This window comes from Schistocerca serialis, chromosome 2 (assembly GCF_023864345.2).
Source record: "Schistocerca serialis cubense isolate TAMUIC-IGC-003099 chromosome 2, iqSchSeri2.2, whole genome shotgun sequence".
Taxonomy (NCBI): Eukaryota; Metazoa; Arthropoda; class Insecta; order Orthoptera; family Acrididae; genus Schistocerca; species Schistocerca serialis.
In genome coordinates this window covers 195,215,795-195,235,652 of record NC_064639.1, presented here as the reverse complement: position 1 = coordinate 195,235,652, position 19,858 = coordinate 195,215,795, and the positions used below count along the sequence as shown (strand labels likewise).

At 37.0% G+C, this 19,858-nt stretch overlaps 1 protein-coding gene across 3 annotated transcripts in view; it reads left to right on the top strand.

Moving 5' to 3' along the window:
* LOC126456933 (H/ACA ribonucleoprotein complex non-core subunit NAF1) overlaps positions 1-19,858 on the top strand; it is a 37,824-nt gene that overhangs the window by 1,151 nt on the left and 16,815 nt on the right. For 2 of the 3 annotated variants that reach the window (XM_050092866.1, XM_050092869.1), the window contains exons 2-4: positions 5,893-6,459; positions 6,564-6,715; positions 16,716-16,962. In XM_050092866.1, the coding sequence (XP_049948823.1) occupies positions 5,924-6,459; positions 6,564-6,715; positions 16,716-16,962 (935 nt within the window). In that variant the 5' untranslated portion in view covers positions 5,893-5,923. Of the gene's footprint in view, positions 1-295; positions 390-5,892; positions 6,460-6,563; positions 6,716-16,715; positions 16,963-19,858 lie in introns of those variants that run through there. The other variant, XM_050092867.1, reaches the window with a different exon arrangement.

Genomic DNA, 19,858 nt, shown 5'->3' with positions numbered 1-19,858 from the left:
GTTTTCATGCTGTATCCAAATTCAGCTCTGATATGTAGTTTGATTAAATGGAAAGTGTGAAGGAAGGAAATTGACATTTAATATCTCATCAGAGTATTGTCATTAAACTGTAGATTCACATTTGACATTCATATTTTCATAATTTGAAATACTGTCGTTCTGTTCAGGTATCAGTTATATTTTATGTAATGAGATTTTTGTGGGCAGCTTACACTGAAAGCCAGAAAGCGAGCTGATGTTCCCAGTTATAGGGCAATAACGAGGATTGATTTTCGTCTAATGCCTTTGTTTTCAGAGGCTTGGGAAAGGAGGTGGGTCACCTTTCAACCTTTCCAGTGTATCACAGGAATCTCAAGTTCGGTATAGTGTCAATGTTCACAGTATAATAGGTGAGAATTACTTGCTCTCCATTACTGATTTATTAGGAGCATTGCTATCCAAATTATTTGGTTCATGCTGTGCAAAGCTAAAGCTGATTTTTGTTTTGAGCACTATATTTTTGTTGCAGTAATTAAGGGTCATTACATGTGTGCGCGCACACACACAAACACACACACACACACACACAGTCTCAGGCAACTGAAACAACACTGTGTGTGTGTATGTGTTTGTGTTTGTTGGCAAAGGCCTTAGTGGCCAAAAGCTTTATTCGTGACAGTCTTTTTGTTGTGCCTATCTGTGACTCAGCATTTCTGCTCTATGTTGAGTAACAACTTTCCTTTTCATGTAAGTTATAACAAGGAAATTGAGTTCAGTGTTTTTAAACAGCTTTCATGTGATATAAAACATAATTAGATGAAATTATATATTCATTCAATAAATAAGAACATTATTATTCAATTTTCTGAAGTTAGAAAAAGCTGTATTTTTAAAATTATCAAATTCTGTTTTCCTGTACATATTCTGGAAGTTTGGACTTGGGATGAGCATGGATCACTATCAAAAGTGATTTTATGTTTAAGCTGGTGCTGTAAAACACCTTCAGAGATTAACTTATTTAAAATATTAGGCCACTTTGTATCAGCTATGTGTTGTTGTAAAACTAATCGAGGACATCAAAATAAAATAGAAGAGGTAGTAAAAAAAAATTGTCTAATCAGTGTTGAATTATGAAGTAAAAGTTGCAGGCATTGAAAAATATCAGTACAGCTGGAAATCAGAGATAAACTGAAACTCAGTTATTTATTAGTTCTTGTTGATTATTTAGATGAGTTATATTTGTCCAGTTCATCCCGCCGCCAGTCAGTTAGTTTGTTACATGTCAGCATTGTTGCATAGCATAATTTATATGTTCACCTTGTAACAGTCTGAGGGTTCAGGATTGCCATTAGTTCCCTGCTACTTATTTAAAAAGTGTCTGCATGACTAAGGAATGTAAAAGATCTGAAGTTCCATGTGTATGCAAGAGGCTAACAGTTATTTATTTTTTCCAACTACAGAGCCTAACCTCAAGTGCCCATTAAATTCACAAGTTGCAGTATATCCTCTGATGTCATCAGACAATATTGGATCACTTCCAAATACACTTTAGTTATTATTTTTCCATGCTTCCAGGAATAATGCTGTGAAGCTTTTGTGTCCCCCCAATTGTGCAACATTTCTCAAATCTCCCTGCGAGTTTCAACTCTTCCTTTTGATAATGTTCCATAGTAGTATACTTTGGCGAACACACAAAGTTATTCGTGTGTCATGATTTGATCGGTGTACAGGTGTTGCAGACTTTCTCGGGCAACCAGTCCTTGACTGTTCCCAACACCACCAGCTCCAGTACTATGAGAGGTGGTTGACAAATGCCATTGAGCTTAAATTTGGAAATCATCTTCATGATGGTAAAGGTTGAAGTTCTTTCTATTTTTGTACGAAGATGCCCCTCCATCAGAGAAGTAATATATTTTATGATATTTTATTAAATTTTTGGGTCAGAAAGTCAGTCAAGTAGAACTGGAACAGATGCACATCAACAGTGGCATGTGTGAGGCATTATGATACAACAACAAAGGCTTGTGAGCTCAAGTTTATCTCCATCTTCTTTAAGCTCATTTTCACTCTTTCAAGGATTTAATTCGTCAAAGAAAAGAATCAATCTTGTGTCTGTGTGGTCGGAAAACTTAGGGAAATGATTAAACCACAGTCCGTTTTTTACATCCACAAGCACCATTCACATCTTTCACATTCCCCAGTCATGGAGACAGTCTTTCCATAAACAGAACGGGTCTGAAGACAATCTTGAATTCTCAAACTGCTACCAAGTGAACATATACACCGCATTGAATAGGACTGGTATGACTCGACTAAATACATAACAAGAACTCGTAACTGACTGACTTTAGGCTTACCTCTAGTATTCAGCTGCACTGTTACTTTTAAAAAAAGATTAGCAACTTTTACTTCTAATTCAACACTGATAAGGCAAATATTTTTTTCTGGCTATCTGTTCAAAGTCCAAAATCCATGTCCACATTTAGCTAGACAATAACATATAGCTGATGAGAAGTAGGCCCCATATTTAAAATAAATTAATTTAATTTTTGAAGATATGTTACAAGACCAGCTTAAACATAAAATTACGTTTGATAGTGATCCCATGCTCATCACAAGCTGAAGCTTTCAGAATATGCAGGGGAAAAGAGTATCTTTCACATATATTTTTTTAAGAATTTTAAAAATAGTTTTTCAAAATTCAGAAAATTCAATGAGGATATTTTTATAAAAATGAGTATATAATTTCAGCTAATTATGTTTCATACCATATGAAATCCCTTTAATAAAGCTTTCAAATGAGCTCAGTTTCAGCTTAACTGGAGTGCAAGTTGTGAACAGATCAACATTGTTCCACATGCCTGAAAATTTGTGTGGTTTTTTTTTTCCCCACCCATTACTCAGTAACATTTCATCAGAGAAATGTGAAAAAATGTTTTGTGTTACTAGTTACGAATATTACATGCATACTTAATTTCAAATAAATCCAAAAGGGTCAGGTTGTAGTATTTGTTGGTTTGAAATCAATTAACCCTTAACATTTATTGAGACAAGCAAGTATTATCATCCAATTAAAATATTCTGCATATAAATATACTATAAACCACTTGGAACAGTCTCTAAAAGCATTGCTTCAACCTTAATGGTTGTACATAGGGCAGTTTTCAGAAAACCCATTGGGGTATATTCCAACACTGGTGATACTTACCCCAGTAAAAAAGTTCATTTAAAGAAAATACATTACAGTATTGAACGAGAATTTCATGGTATGAATAAGTGGTTTTCTTTTAGATTTGAATAACGTGATGTAAGCTTACAGAATGAAGTATACTAAACTGGGATTGAGTGGAAATTTAAAGCAGAAAAGATGTCATTAGAAGTGCTGAGGATCCGAATGAGTCTGTAAAATTCTTTATTTTACAGATTTAAAAAAATTGACTCCTCCAGTTGATCTTAGGCCGAGCTTTCATAATTCAAAACCATCATCTAAAAATGTAATCATTCAAAGTGTAGACCAATAATAGGCCTACAAGCTTTGTGGTTATATTATCAAAAGTTCAAATATGAACTGTGGACTGACAAACCAGTATCCCAACTTTCATATGAATTGCAGAACAGTGGGGCTAAATCACACAAAGTAGTTGGGATGCAAAGAATGCAACTTTAATTGATGTGTCAAGGCTTTAATTAGACAGCACAAACAGCTCACATTTTGAAAACGTGGAAATACCAGCTCATCTAGAGTAGCAGTTTTTACTGCAGCAAAATCATAGATTCTCCCTGCACCTGCCCACCCCACAATAATGAGAGATATTCATTCAGTTGATTTTTTAAAGCACCAACTTGGATGAGACAGTAGTCTCAGTCATACTTAAAACACTCAGTGTTTGCTAAGTTGCCTAAAGTTGTATAGATAGAACATGGTTCATTGAAGTGTGAATAATTGTCAGTGGTTTGTGACATGAGTCCCCCTCCCCAGTATTTGTATTTATCAGGTTGACATTCTGTGTTATTTAAGGCACCTGAATGTTGTTTGGTCTTATTCAACAATCCCAGAAGCACATGTATGACCTGCACCTTGTTTCAAAAGTAATAATACGTACACGCAGGCAGTGTTGAAGAAAAGAACAAAGTTAATTGTCTGAGGAACATTACACTCTTGATACAATACTGTGTCCAAGGGAAAATAGTAGATTGTTAATAATGTAGTCTGTCTTCACTCTAGTTGCAGCTCTGGGTATAGGACTATCACGATTATTTTGGAGAGGTCTAAATGAACTTAGCCAACTCTGTTTGCAGTTTTTATCATCAGGTGCTGCATTTTTTACCTACCCATAATGGCATTATTGGGTATTAAATCAATAAAATACATTTGGGGGATGAAAAACGTTTAAAGGTATCCCATCTATGGAATTATATTTATAAAATACTTTTGGCCAATACAAGAGAGTTTAAAAGTATCCCAACTACTGTTGAAAAGTGTCATCATAGAGATAAAATTTAGCAATTGTATGTGTCAACTGAACTGTTAATTTTGTTCAGTACTTTATTCCTAGCAACAATTTGTATTCTGAAATTTGTTGAAATGTGCCTTCCTCTCTCTTATTGTTTGACATACGGTAAATTGTATTTTTAGTATATTGTGTTAAGGAATCTAGTTTTAAATCTGTCAGTAAACTAGTCTCTAATTGGAGAGGGCAGGGTCTAAACAGTAATACTGAAGGTACAAATACCACTGATCTGCATTGAGCCATGTTCTCATCAAAATGATGGACATAAATCACTCCCCAACATCCAGTATGCATAAAATTTGCACCATAACAAGAATTATTAGTTCTTATCATGACACATATGTTGACTTTCCCATTTCAAAACCACACCGTCACCTTTCGATCGTGACTAAACCTTGGACAATGTTGTAGTGCAGTCTGTTGCCTCAATCTGCATTTCCAAAATAATAATATGGACACAGAATAGATATTGTCAGTGTTCTGTTCATGCTTATACGATATCACACTCTACAAGATCTATATCTAACAGGTCACGTGGTATCATTAGATTCATTTGATCCTTCAAAACATTACTCTAGCCCATTTTTGTCCCATAGTTTTTAATTTCGCAATGACTATTTACTTTTTTTTGTTTATCTCATTAGGATCATTTTAGGTGGATAGTTAGTAGTAGAGCTAATCTCTTATTAAATGGGTGCCTAAATGTAATGCATACAAGTAGCTATGGTGTTGGAGAAAGCTTAACGGAGGACAAATTCACAAAAATTTGCTGATAATATGTCAGTTGTTGCTCTGGAGCAATGAACTGCAATACAGATCATTACAATTCTCAAAAGCATTTTATCTTCTGGGTGGAGGTCTGAGTGAAGATGAATCTTTAAGCAAAGAAAATAGTCAAAATATTTCTTGTGTATGCTCTTCTGCAGCCTCAAAAATGTGTGAAATGCATATTATTGTAATAGTAATCTTCCAGGGCTCCTCTTTTTTATTTTATTTACCGCTACTGTAAGTAAAAAGTACACTCAGAACCACTAGCTGTAAATAAAATATGAAGAAAAGCAATCTTGGAAAATTCCTCACAAACTGGAAAGTTTTCAGTAAGACAGCTGAACAGTTGTATTACTTACTGAAAGCTTTAGAAAATAGGTCTTCGTAAATTACTTGTGGTGTGAATTGTGGGGACCAGAATTTGAGCCAGTCAAAGAGAAAACTGTAAGCATGTTCTCCTTCTAAATACTGTTATTTCATACACATTTCTTACATCAACTTTCCTTATAATTCTAATTTATGTGTGATTAAGGTAAAGCATTTTGAAACTTGGGGTTTTAAGGGATTAACATGTTTGTCTATGAAATCTTGTTAAAGCTTCAAAGAAAATGCAGTTAAAACTCCTTTGTTACAGGTTACATGTGTGTTGGAAGCATTTAATAAATATGGATTGTGCAATTAAACTTGAACAGTCATCTAGTAGTGAAAGCACTTCAGTGGTCCCCAAAAGTGATGAAATCTCACTGAGCAGTGAGCCTAGCACATCCCTGAAAGAAACTGAAACAACTGATGACACAAATAATCTAAATGAAGGTCAACAGGCAACTGAAAAGAGTGAAACTGACGCATGTGCACAAAATGCAAATGCCACAAATGAGAGTAATACAGAGTCATGCACAAATAATTTGAATGGTGACCAGAATGAGAACAGTCTCACTGGAAAGCCTGTTAAGAGTGAAAGCTCATGTTCATCTAATGTCATCTGTAATATAGAAGCAGATGTCCTCCCTGTTGTTGATTCCAAGGCTGATTACAGAAGCAAGTGCAGTTTATCAGAAGATTCTGAGGATGATTCGAGTAGTTGGGAAGATGAGGATTCAGACAGCAGCACAAGCAATAGTGATGATAGTGATAGTAGTAGCAGCAGCAGCTCAGTTTCAAGCTCTTCTTTGGCCTCTGGAGAAGATTCAGATTTTGACATGTAAGTGCATTTTCGCATGTGGCATAAATTTCTATATCTGAATTTTCTGTTCATAGATGTTGTACAGTACCACTTCTTTAACTACAAATATATCTTGTTACTAGCTTCAATACTGAGACAACCAGTAAAGGGCCACCAAGAACTAGAGGAGAATTGACATTAGATGATCTCCCACCAATACAGAATCTGCACATTACTGTGCCAAAGAATGAATGCTTGGAAATTGGAACAATAACAAGTATTGTAGAACAGCTAGGTAAGCACTCCATAGAATACTTACATCCAACTATATTGAGGTATCCTTCTGGTTTACATGTGGGTGTTGTGTGTGCCAGCAGTGAAGTGCCAGTCTACAAATCCAATTGGCTTGAGTTCAATTCCTATTCAGTCATAGAAATTTTGTCACTTATCACTTCTTTCGACTCTGAAAGTGAGCACCGGCCACTTAAGAATAATATGGTGCCAAATAAACCAGCCATTTATGCTATTATATAAAGTGTCACTACCACATATGTAAGTGATGTATCTTCAAGAGTGATACACACTAAAAAAAAGTCCAAGTTTCAAGATTTATTTTTTGTTTTTACATTAGTTCTTCAGTAAATTACAAATTTTAAAATAATGACAGAAAGTATAATTCTTTTAAAAAAATGAAGTATGAGATGAATTAGACAGATAGCAAGATGTCCATGTATTGTTCTCATATGCAGTGAGTCCAGTTTTTGAGCAGTAGATGGCTTGCATGCAGAGAAAATTGCAGTCCGTCTTGTACTCAGGTGCTGGCTTTTTTAACACAAAGTTGTGGCCCGAGCTGTGACCACAAAGTGTTAATGTTAAAGATGTAATTAAGTGGTTTAGAGTCCATCTCCTCTTGTATCTGGCTTGATGATTGTTTGTCAGTCAGAGAAAGATGAGGGCATACTGCCTCAAGTAAGAGGATCCTGCCTAGTAAAGCATGATTCAAACAAACCTTCTAAGTCGAGGACATTGTTGTCTTTTATGAATTTATAAAGGTAAGTTAATGCCAGTTGCTATAAAAGAAACACTAATATTGTCTTACAGTCATATAAATGTTACAATAATTGAATAATTTGACACATGGAGTAATGATGATGATAATGAAAATTCTTAAGCTATTTAATTTCGGGATACTAATAATGGAAGGAAAGGAGGACAGGCAATGTTATTAGAGCCATGCCAGCATTTCCTTAGATTGGTTTGAGAACTGAATAAGATGTAAATAAGTGTCTGGGCCAGAAAATTTTCCTGAGTCCCTATAGTGAAAAATGTATACCTTATATTCCATTTATTTTAGTCAGAGGACAGCACTTACCACTTGGTAATTTGCCAAGTGAAAAATTCTTCAGTGGAGGCTTGAAAATTGTGCTTATCAGTAATGGCTTTCAGCTCGTGTAACAGACCTGTTGAAATTGTGTGCTGCAGAATAAGTTTTCAGAGTGACATTGCGAGTGGTCTGTGGACTATAAAAGGGATGTGGAAAATAAAATTCTCGGTTGCGTCCAGAGATATGAAAGGGCCTATAGAAACAAATTTTTCAGTGTTTCTTAAAACCCGATGAAAAGGTTGTTGGGTGCAAAACTAAACTATACATGGCATTCAGTCCAAATGATACCTTTTTCTTCTTAGATTTCTCTTTCTCACAATAGGATCAACTAGATGCTTTCCACTTTCCTCTATTCTGTGCCTCGTCCTCAGTCTGCTGGCAATTTCATGAACTTTAATGTCGTTCAGCATTTTAAGTCATCTTCCTCTCTTTTTAGATCTTTCCTTCAAATCCTCTTGATTTGCAGAGAGTTTTTTTTTCGCAATACATGCCTCAGGCAAGATGTTTTTCCTAATTATTATAATTTGCATATTCTTCCCTGTCCTATTCTTAGAACCACTTCATTTGTTATTCAGTGATTCCGTTTCACTTTCAACATTTTTCCATCATAGCCACACTTCAAAACTGTCGAAGCATTCTTCTCTTTCTTTTTGGCCATCCGTTATTTGCTGTCATATAATACTACACTCGTGACAAAATGCTTGGCAAGCCTTTCTTTTAATTTGATTGGAATTGGAATTCTTTTCTAAAGTTCTTTTGTCCATAGAGATTCTAATTCTTGTTTCTTACACATTTTCTATCATCAAACTTCCTGAGTACCTAAGATTTGTTGCAAGGTCTTTCATTCCAATGATTTTTTGTCATGTTTGCTGATTCTTACCACTTTGGTCCCTCCTTCATTTACTCTCACTCCATAATCTTTTTCTGATCCTGTGCATAATAATTGTAGTTCTTCTAATTCTGTTAATGCCACTTTATCATCTGCATACTTAATTTTGTTTATGCCATCTCCTCCTCCTCCTGTTATATTTCTTGCTTTTTATTGAGCATAATCATTGGAAAGTGTGGATGAGAAATAATACCCTTGTCTTAACACCTTTCACAGTACTTGTCTCCTCTGTTTCCTCATTGCCATTCTGTAGTACTATTTGTTTCATTTAGGGTTCCTTTATTAGGCTTCTATACTGCTAGTCCACACCAGCAGTTTTAAAGGTCTTCCTTCATAAGGGGACTAGACAATTCTGTCAAATGACTTTCCCAGTCTGTAAAAGATGTACATATCTCTGTTAATTTTGGCTCTCACCACACCACAAATCTTTGTTTCAGTGTTGTTTTCCTCACATTCCAGGTCTTGCTCCAATGTTCTAGATTCTTTTCTGAACACGCTGTTATTCACATTGACATGAATACTTTGCAATTCACAGATAAGTGCTTGACAGAGGGTTTATCGAACTACCTTCATTATTATTTCTCTGCTGCTCCTTCCTTTCTCTCTCTCTCTCTCTCTCTCTCTCTCTCTCTCTCTCTCTCTCTCTCTCTCTCTCTCTCTCTCTCTCTCTCTCTGTGTGTGTGTGTGTGTGTGTGTGTGTGTGTGTGTGTGTGTGTGAAGAAAAGATCATGTACATCTTTCCATGCGAGATTTGATCTCTATTATTCTGTTCGATCATTTCTCCCTATGTAGGTTGTGTCAGCAAAATATTTTTACGTTTGGAGGAGAAAGTTGGCGACTGAAATTTCATTAAAAGATCTTGTTGCAACGAAAGATGTCTTCAATGATTGCCACCCAACTTGCATACCTGTGACTTTCTGTCCCCCTTTTTTTTCAGCAATACAATATGAGCTCTCCTCCTTTGAACCTTTTCTATGTACTGTCAATCCTATTCAGGGGACAGGTGGATGAGCATAGTCTACGCAGTCTCTATAGTAGTTATATTGCATCTTGTGTGTGTTCCAACAATAAAATCCAATCTTTGGTTCACCTATCTTTCCATTTTTATTGAAAACACTCTGTTTGCTAACATTTCTATGCTCTTTTGTTCAATTCCTAAATCTTCTTTACTTTTTCTAATTTATATTGTTTTATTTTCAGTTAGATTTCCTCACACAATTTTTCGCTTGTTTCTCTCTAGCAGTATTAGTTATCTTCATTGTTCATAATTGTTTATATGGTTTTTTATCTGTAGATTGGCAATTCTTCCATTTCTACGCTACATTCATCCATTTTATGTTATATGATGTAATCCAGTCTTCCCTTCCCCCACCCCCCCTCCCCCCACCCCCATTCATTACTTCTCCAATTTCTGCTAAGACTTTCAGAATCGCATATTTAATCTTATACCAGTTTTATAACGCCTTGGTACTTTTTGTTGAATTGGCCAGTTTTTCTTGGGTGGTTTGAGAGGAGGCATTAATTTTCCAGGATTCAACTCGACCACATCCTACACTGTTACTGGTTGCCTACTTTTCACAAGATTCAGATTATTTGTATTGCTGCCAGCAAGTTATAGTCTGTTTCAGCATCTACTGCAGAGGTTTTATTCCATAGTGTCATGGCTTTGAATCTTTGGTTAGTTACAATACAGTCTAGTTACTATCTTGCACAATCACAAGGTACTTCCCCTGTATACAAACTTTGACTGCTCTTAAAGCAAGTAAGAGGGGTAATCAAAAAGTAACAGGAATTTTTAATTTCTCAGACTTTGTACGTCCGATTTTCATAATTCTTTTATCTTGTTGATACACATGTTCCTGAAGTTTGTTTACATTTTCAGTTGGTTTGAGTATTTAGTTTATTGTTGGAAGTCTAATGGGGTGTGGGGGGGGGGGGGGTGTAACAGTGCTTGATGAATTTTTACGTTTGAAAGTACAGCACTGCATTCAAAATGTTAACTGTGTCTTCTGGCAAATTTACATTTAGAAAGACAAGACTTAACAAATGATATAAACATTTCAGAGATGATTGAGAACAGTGTGGAAGAAGCAAAGATAATGGTTTTGGAAAATTGCCAAACATCCATCAGAGAGGTTGCTGGTGTTATCGGCATATCTTTTGCCTTATGCCAAGCAATTTTTTCAAATGTTTTGGGCATGACATGTCGCAGGAAAGTTTTCTCAGATATTACTGAATTTGGACCAAAAACACCACCACATACACTGCTCAGGAATTGCTGAATGACGTCAAGGATCCAGAACTCCTAAAGGAGGTGATAACAGGTGATGGAATGTGGGTATACAAATAAGATGCGGAAACAGAGGCCCAATCGTCCCAAATGGGAACTGCCTGAAGAACCAAGGGCGAAAAACATTAAACAAGTTTGAGCACATGTGAAGGTTCTTCTGTTTCCTTTGATTACAGTGGGATAGTGCATCATGATTTCCTGCCTTATGGTCGTACTGCCCATAAGGAATAGTACCTGGAAGTTATGTGCCGTGTGCGTGACCAATTGAAAGAAAATGATCAAAGTTATGGCAAAACCACTCATGGAAACTGCGTCACGATAATGCTCCCAATCACACCTCAATGCTTATTCATGACTTTGACAAAAAACAGAACTGTTATGTTGCCTTAGCCACCATATTCGCCGGGCATTGTCTTATGCGACTTCTTTCTATTCCCGAGGTTGAAGTGAACCATGAAAGGAGGTAGTTTTGTCACCATTGATAATATAAAAACAGATTCACTGAAAGAGCTGAACAGTGTAACAAAAGGTGAGTTCTAGAAGTGCTTCCAAGGTTGGAAAAGGTGCTGGCACAAGTGTGTTATATCTGTGGGGGACTACTTTGAAGGGGACAAAGTTGATGTTGATGAATAAATAAAGATTATTTAAGAAAAACGTAGATCCTTTTGGTTATTTTTGGTCACATGACATATTTGTGATCGTCAGATTAAAGCAATCACAGGAGGCTACTAGTTTTTTGTCCTTACCATTTATGTTGCCAAGTCCATATTCCCCAATGACATTCTTCTGTTTACCTTTCTCTGCTGTGCTATTCCAGTCTCCCATCAATGATCAAAATATGCACAGGGCCACTCAGCATTTGTATTGCTAACAATGGTGTAACTTTCATATTGTTATTATCATATTTCTCTTGCATATCAATCAAACTTTGTGTGCTTTTTCCTATTTTCTTTTTTAATATTATTTTATAGTCTCCTACTTCAAATTATGTTCCTCCTCACTGCATTAGTGTTATTCTGCTGATTGGTAGGATTCTTGCCCAAGCAATTTTATGTGCCATTTAAATTTCTGTTTCATTGGATTTGCAGTTCTTGTCCACTGCAACAGTTGTACTGTTGCCTCTCCTACGAGTTTCTTTCTATATACACCTAAATTCACCCCAAAAATCTCACTGCTGTTTGGATTTGGTTTTAACCAGCTATCTATAGCCAGTATTATGTTATTTCCACTACATTTCACTCTAATCGTGCCACAAAGTGTCTGTCAGTGGCGAGTGACATAAGAGGAAAGTACCCTGTGCTCATGTGCAGCTCAAGTAGTGAAGTCCTAGCAGCAACATCAACTATGCCTAGGGGGCCAACATTGGCAGTTCAGATTGTAGTGTTGACACCAGCCGACAACCACAAGGTATTGTGACCTTTCATGGTCCACGTGTAGTAAGAGAATGCTTTGGTGGTTGATCACTAGGATTTTGATGGTTTCTGTCAGTATTGTTGTTTTGGTCTTCAGTCCAGAGACTGGTTTGATGCAACCTTCCCTGCTACTCTATCCTGCACAAGCTTTTTCATCTCCAAGTAACTATTGTGACCTACATCCTTCTGAATCTGCTTAGTTTATTCATATGTTGGTCTCCCTCTATGGTTTTTACCCTCCACACTGATCCCTTGATGCCTCAGTCTTACACTAATACAATGGTAATTGTATGGACTGTATGGAGTCACCTAATCTAAAAAGAAACCTCATGTGCACCACACACTTAACAGCTATCTGGGTAGCAGCCTCTGATGTTTAGAACATCCCTAAATCGTTTAGCATAATAGTGCAGTTCACAACTTATGCTCCAAGTCTGGGAAGTTGCAGCCTACCACATTACAGATTCTTCAGAGTTTTGGGTTCAAGATTTCAGCTGAGCTCAAAACCAGAAAAGCTACCATCAGTAATGAGGAGACACTACAAATTGTGAACTTCATTTAAATTGTGAGATCAAGGTGGATCTTCTCGACCTCCTCCATGGAATGATCGAAGTAGGGCAGCAGAGCCCAGATAGGCACCACAGATTGCAACATGATTCACAATCAGCAGTTGGTTGCAACCTATTCTCTCTGGTGGTTGGCACAGTTTCTTCAAAAAGTTAATTGCGGCCTCCCGTCATACACAATAAGTGCACAAGGGGATCTGTATCTGTTTATGCCATTTCCTTAAGGGGTACTATTCACCATATGTCTGAACTGCTGACAATTAAGTTCCACTATCCCTTTCCCAGTATAAATCAGGTTTCCGAACAGATGAAATTGGGTGCACTAACTCAGTTTCAGTGGGAGGCTATACTTCAAACTTCGAGTCTAGGGGATGGGGTGTAGTACCCAGAGTCTTCTCTGGCCCCTGCCTCCCACGCACATGGTTTCTTGGCCTAACATTGGCATGCTGCCCACATTAGAATCGACGAGTGGTGATAGGTGCTGTATGTCCTAGAGGGAGACAGTATTCACAGGAGCGTAGTGTATGTGAGGTACATTTGGTGTATTTGCTATGTAGCTCCCAGTAACCCACACAATGCCATTCTTTTTCTCCTGTTTTGCATTTGCAGTCTCGTTAGGGAGCAGATATAGAATATCACTGTAAGAATCCCCATTTTCAAACTAGTTGTCTGTGAGTAACGCCACATATTATCCGAATTGAATGTTTGACAAAAATATGTGTATGGAGCAATTTGTTGCAAAGTATTATGTCATATGAAATCAGAGTAAGCATAGTAACCTGCCAGAGTCTATTGTCGTTAACAGTGGAAAAATATTGTGAATGGTTAGGGTAGCTGTATTTAACTTCTGTAAGTGATACAAATATGCATGTTTAGTTAGCTTCCCACCTATCCTCAGTTACAAAATTTTCCGCTTCCATTATGTTGCCCCCACTGTAATAGACTAGCATATTTATTTGCTGCATTCGTTTTAAGAATTAAATGTATTGTTGTATTCTGGTTGTGAATTTGCCAGCTGTGAATGAGGGACTGATTCCTATCAGGCACATTATTTGCTTTATTAGTTAATTACTGATATGAATCTTAAGTTTTGTTTTTATCTTCTACAAATAATATTCTTGGGTCTCCTGACAAGTCAGTTCCAGTTTTACTCCAAATACTTAATTACTGATGTAGTTTTTGGGTGCTGTGTGCAGTATTGTGTGTGCTTTCATGTGGAGTGCAACCAGACTGAGGTATTGCCGGTACCATGAACCTACTTATTGGAGATTTAAATGTCTAACACCTGCCAATACATTTTTATATGTATATCATTTTATCCCTCTGGTCCTTAGTTCTGTGAAATGTAGATCCACTCTGGTGTTTCCCATCTCTGACTGGTAATATTGATGCCAGGATCTTACTTAAGATATCCAAACCTTAACTTAATTAAATTCTCATTTTCTGTTTACTTTGTTTACCAACAAACTTATTTTGCAGGAATTTGGAGTCTGCATCGTAATTCTGGTCTTGTCATATTTCATGATTATATTATAGGCTGTGCTCAGTGACTTAAGATTTGTGTGCATTTTAAGTTAGTGTTTAGGTGCTTCAAAAATTAGTGAAGTTTTATTAGTGTTGCCATGTACTCACAGTACACTTGTTGAAGAATTGTGTTTTTTTATTTTTTGTTGGTGTAGCGTACAGTGCTATCATCAAATAATTGCATCAGTAAATAACAACAGTTTGCCATCATAAATTTCATCTACATATCATAGAAATGATAGTGTAAAAAACTGATAAATACGAGGCAGAATTTCAGCCAATTGTTATCTTCAGATGGCAAAATGTTTAGTGCTGCCAATCCACACACAAAGGTAAAAGTGATGACATTATCCTAGCTTTCAGAACTATTAGTTCCTTCCTTGGTGAGAAGAGGGGAATAGTGGGAAGGCAGGTCACTCTGACCCCAGGATAAGAAGACTCTAAGGGGGCTACATGTAAGCAAGTGTGGTTTTCCAGATGCTTTCATGTGGTTTCTCGTAAATGCCAGATTTTTCTGCATCACGTGTGTTGCGTAAGACTTCGTGGCAACTGTCGTTGTAGGAAAGCTCGATAGGAGAAGAAATAATGAGTGAACAAGTTAGCACAACAAACAGAAGATTAATTTAATTTGTATTTCTCCAAACGTATGAAGACTCAGTACAAATAGTGCAGCAAGAAACAGAATCCAGCTATTACAACAGCAACAGTGAAGTGACAGAGCAGCGTCTGCATGGCATTCCATAGAGATGTGGTTCTGAGCATGAGTGGTAAAAGTCGCTGCTGCCGGCTGTCCTATATTGTGGCAGCAGAGGCTCCTGTAAGTATGGAGGCGTGGCTCGGTGGGCATGCACAATTGGGTCCACCAGGTCCTTCACGAGTACTACCAGCATCAGGTGGAATCTTGCAATTTCATTGTTATGTTGTCCACGGGGTGATATCGATATGCCCGTGGGGTGGTGATCAACAACAAGATTCATGTATTACATAAGAGCTTTGTGTAAAAACAACACATCCAAGCTGTCTGTCATAAAATTAAGGATAATTAGGAATGCGCGATCAAGACATGAAATAATATTATGCTATACATGATGACAGAAGTCCTATCAAATAAATATTCAACAGATCTGATGACACAGAGTAAACATGGTGGCTACAAAGATATTCGTTAACCATAAAGACAGTGGGTTAGGCATACTGCGTGATTTTTGATTTCGATAATTTTAGTATAACTGAAAATAATTAGGATGTAAAAAAATTAAAATGAGAAAACTGGCATTAACTAGAACATTTGCTCTTCAGTAGTGCATTTTTTTACATTTTAAATCTGATGTTGTTGTGTGGAAACATTGTTTTATCATATTTGCTAATACATATTCATTTTTCATCATGCAGGTATGACTGTTTCAATATTGATGAGATGTGTGCTGTAACTTTTTCCTACTGGTATCTGCCTATTTTATATACCTTCATTAGGTAGTATTGTATTGGTAGCAGTACGAAAACTGTGGTCTGCTATCATCAGTATTGTAGCACAGTAGCAGCAAATGTACAGCTGTTATGCTGTGTGTTGTTTATTGTACTGCAGTTAGGAATATTCTTTTGTGGTGAGGACTAATGAAGCTCAATGGAAGCATCATATCAGTGGTTGGCAATGAAAACCTTGTAACTCCATTTTGTGAAATTTTGCAGGTGAATCAAAATCAGTTTCTTAAAAAATAATGCAAAGTGATACAGAAAGTTACTACATGTGTAACTGAGTAGTAGAAGCATAGTTATAGATAGATAAGGGAAATGCATGCACATGCAAATCTCTCTTTGATTATAGAGTTAATGGTTACGGTAATTGAGAGTTTTCAGACAGCTGGGAGTTAAGAGGTTTTTCATTGCCTACTATCGATATGTTGTTAAAAATACTACATGAGCAACTTGATGATGTAAGACTTTTTTTGCTTCTCAGTTCTTCTTGAGGATACATGGACTTACTTGCTACTCCGCACGTCTCTAGAAATGACAAAATTTTAACAGTATCTAATGTTAATTTTTATGCTTTGATTGTCAAGTAGTTTTTCATCAGTTGATATACTAGTTTATTTTGTCATATATCTGTTGGCACACACCATTATTGTATCGCTTTACCTTCTACATTGGATATGCATTAGAGATTTATGACATACATAATTTATTTATTTAAAAATATTGCTGCATTTTATTGATTTTGCTTTTTTAATAGTTGTTATACAGGCATACAAGGACACCCCTGCCCTAGATCTGGACAGTGTGCTATTTCTGAAGGAAGGAGACCTGATGTTGGGCCACATTTTTGATGTCTTTGGCCCAGTGAAGGAACCATGTTACTGTGTGAGATTCAATTCTCCACAGCACATTATAGATCATGGTGTGAAAGTTGGCATGAAAGTGTATTGTGCCCCAAGTAGGCAAGAACACTCCCGCTTTGTATTCCTCACTGAACTGTTGCGGTATGTAGAATGTTTATTAAGAATCTATCAATTAGTCACAGCTTGGTAGCTCAATTCATTAACTTTGATTGGTGATCTCGAATTCTACCATCATTTCGTTCTTTGATTTATGTATCCTTGTGGTGCACGATAGGAGCGGGGATCATCATGATAACATAATTTGTATATGGTACTCATGCAAGTAGTCTGCGGAATGTGTGGTGTAATTGAATTTTCACTGTGATGATTGTATGTATAGAATACAGTGATAAAATGGAAGTGTGTGTAAATTAAAATGGTGAGTGGTTATCCACTGAAGGTAATTCATTGCCAGTATTAAAATGATGATGTGTATGGGGCAATCACTGTCTGGTGAGAAAGTACAAGCACTGTTGTGAACAAAAACAAAAATTTACAAAATTGTAAGGAAGCAACATTGTGAACAACGTCCAGTTCACCCACAGAAGCATAACTGTGATGCAATAGAGAAGGTACATATCTCTACGAGAACATATAATTATTTCATCAAGAGTAGCAACAAATCATCCTCTACATCCACATACGAGGGTTGGAACTTAAATAGTGGCAACTGTTTATTCAGAGCTGATACAAAAGAGTCACATGTTTGCACCTGTTACTGTCGTTTAAAGTAGTCACCAGCATTGTGTAGAATCCATTGCCAGTGATGTGGAAGGTGTAGTATACCGTTAGCAGAGCCTGTTCTGCTGATGGTCCGAATGGAGCGGTCTAAAGTTATGGTGATTCTCTTGTACGACTGTGATGGTGTTATCCTAATGCATTATGTTCCTCCACAGCAGACCGTCAGCGCACAGTATTGCTGTTCATTTTTGGACCATCACCTGTGACCAGCTTTGCGAAAGAAGCAGCGACACTTTCTGTGCAACCCACCCATAATTTTGCACAGCAGTGAGCGGCCGCATACAGCGCAAGCTGTGGCTGCTCAGTTCGGTCAATGGGACTGGAACCTCCACCATACTACACAGACTTAAGTCCTTGTGACTTCGATTTGATTCCGAAGATGAAGGCACCACTTCGTGGCATTCGCTTCAGAATTGTTCCAGAGATACGATAGGAAGTAGACCACCATCAACAGAACAGGCTCTGCTGGTGGTATGCTACACATTCCACATCGCTAGCAATGGGTTCTACACAGTGGTGATGACTACTTTGAAGGACAGTAACAGGTGAAAACATGTAACTCTTTTGTATCTGTTGTGAGTAAGTAGTTGCCACTATTTAAGTTCGAACCCTCATACATATTCCAAAAGTGCTGTAGGATGCATACAACTTGACATGATTGAGTGTTAGAGATGGCCAACACAATAGGGGCCAAAGAATTTACAGCTTCTCATAGTTGGATTAGTCACTTCCAAAGATCACATAAAATTGTGGCAAGAAAAATAACAAAATTTGTAACGAGAAACAGATCAGAGGATGAAATGATTCAAACCTAAATGATAGCTTTTATTACGAATACAAAGCATAAGATAATTACTTTTAGTGAATCTTACATTTTCAGTGCAAACAAGTCCAGTTTTCAAGAAGAAATACATGCTAAAAGAACACCATCATTCAAAGGGGGGAAAAATGTAGAGGAAACTGCACAGTCCACAACTATACTCGCACATTCATACACTATAATGCCCATAATTAGTTTGGATGGTTCATTGCTGCCTAAATTATATGTATGTCTTCAAGCATCAACTGGACATTTTGGACCGCATGTCAAAAGAACAATGTTCTATGCGAACAATTTTGTGTTAGACCCATTGAAGTTGGGAAAAGTGGGAAATAAAAATATTACAGTTGTCGTGCATCATCCTTTTCTTCTGTTCTGTGGGAACAACTCTCTTCTAGGGTTGTGATCAGGTCATGCAAGTTCTGAGTCTTTAAAAGCTGTATTTTGAGCTCTCACCCTGAAAAAGAAGTAGAGATAATTCAAATTCTAACCTAGACAACGAATGTAATTCAACCATTAGAAAGAGGATTTCTCTGTCAGTGGAAGGCATTTTACAGGAAACTAAAAGAGAAAGTTGTGTGCAGATCACTACAGTTTCCAATCTACCACAGTGATGATATTCTCAAGTTGCAATTAGTTGTAAATTAGCAGTTTTTCCCACCACGGTTTCAAAATTTGATTAAATAAGTGTGACACTTCTCAAAATATACTGATGTTAGGCCTGATTCATTTCTAACACTGGCCCAGTTTTGTCCAATGGCATCTAATAATGTCTATGACTCACAGGGCTATTATATGTCATCTTTGCATGTTCTTCGTGCATAAAAAAAATGTATGTTGGGAATATTGCATCAATATCTGACATTTTTGCGGTAGTTACAAGGAATGAAATTAATGTTGACATGTTCTGAACCATGTATTTTTTACTCCATAGCAATTTGGAAATACTGTTGTAGACAACATATCAGTTGTACTTGTTAATGAATGTTTAATTATTGTGCAATTGCTTTCACCGGGCGAATAATCTATTACATTGCTGTGGCAAAAGAGCAGCACATAGTTAACTCCACCTTGACCCTATACGTCATTGGCATAACAAAGCAAGGGAGGTCATGACTGTACAGTAGGCAGTTAAAAGCATGGAAAATGTGCAACAAATGTCTTACTTCATAAAGGTGTGTGTGGTTTTTTTTTTACGTGCAGGTTATGTCTGCAGCTAAAATATTGTGTACTTATTTTTTTCAACGTTAACTCAGTGGTTAAAAAAAAGCAACACAGATTTCATCATGGCAAGTCTGACCATTCCCTTGGAAGTCATCTTGTCTCCTCCCACAGTCACTGGATGATGACTCTCTCCCTGATGCCCCAGCACCCTTGGCAAACAACTGCAGATTGCTGCCCTCCCCACCCACCAGATCATCTGCGTTTACAGGAAAC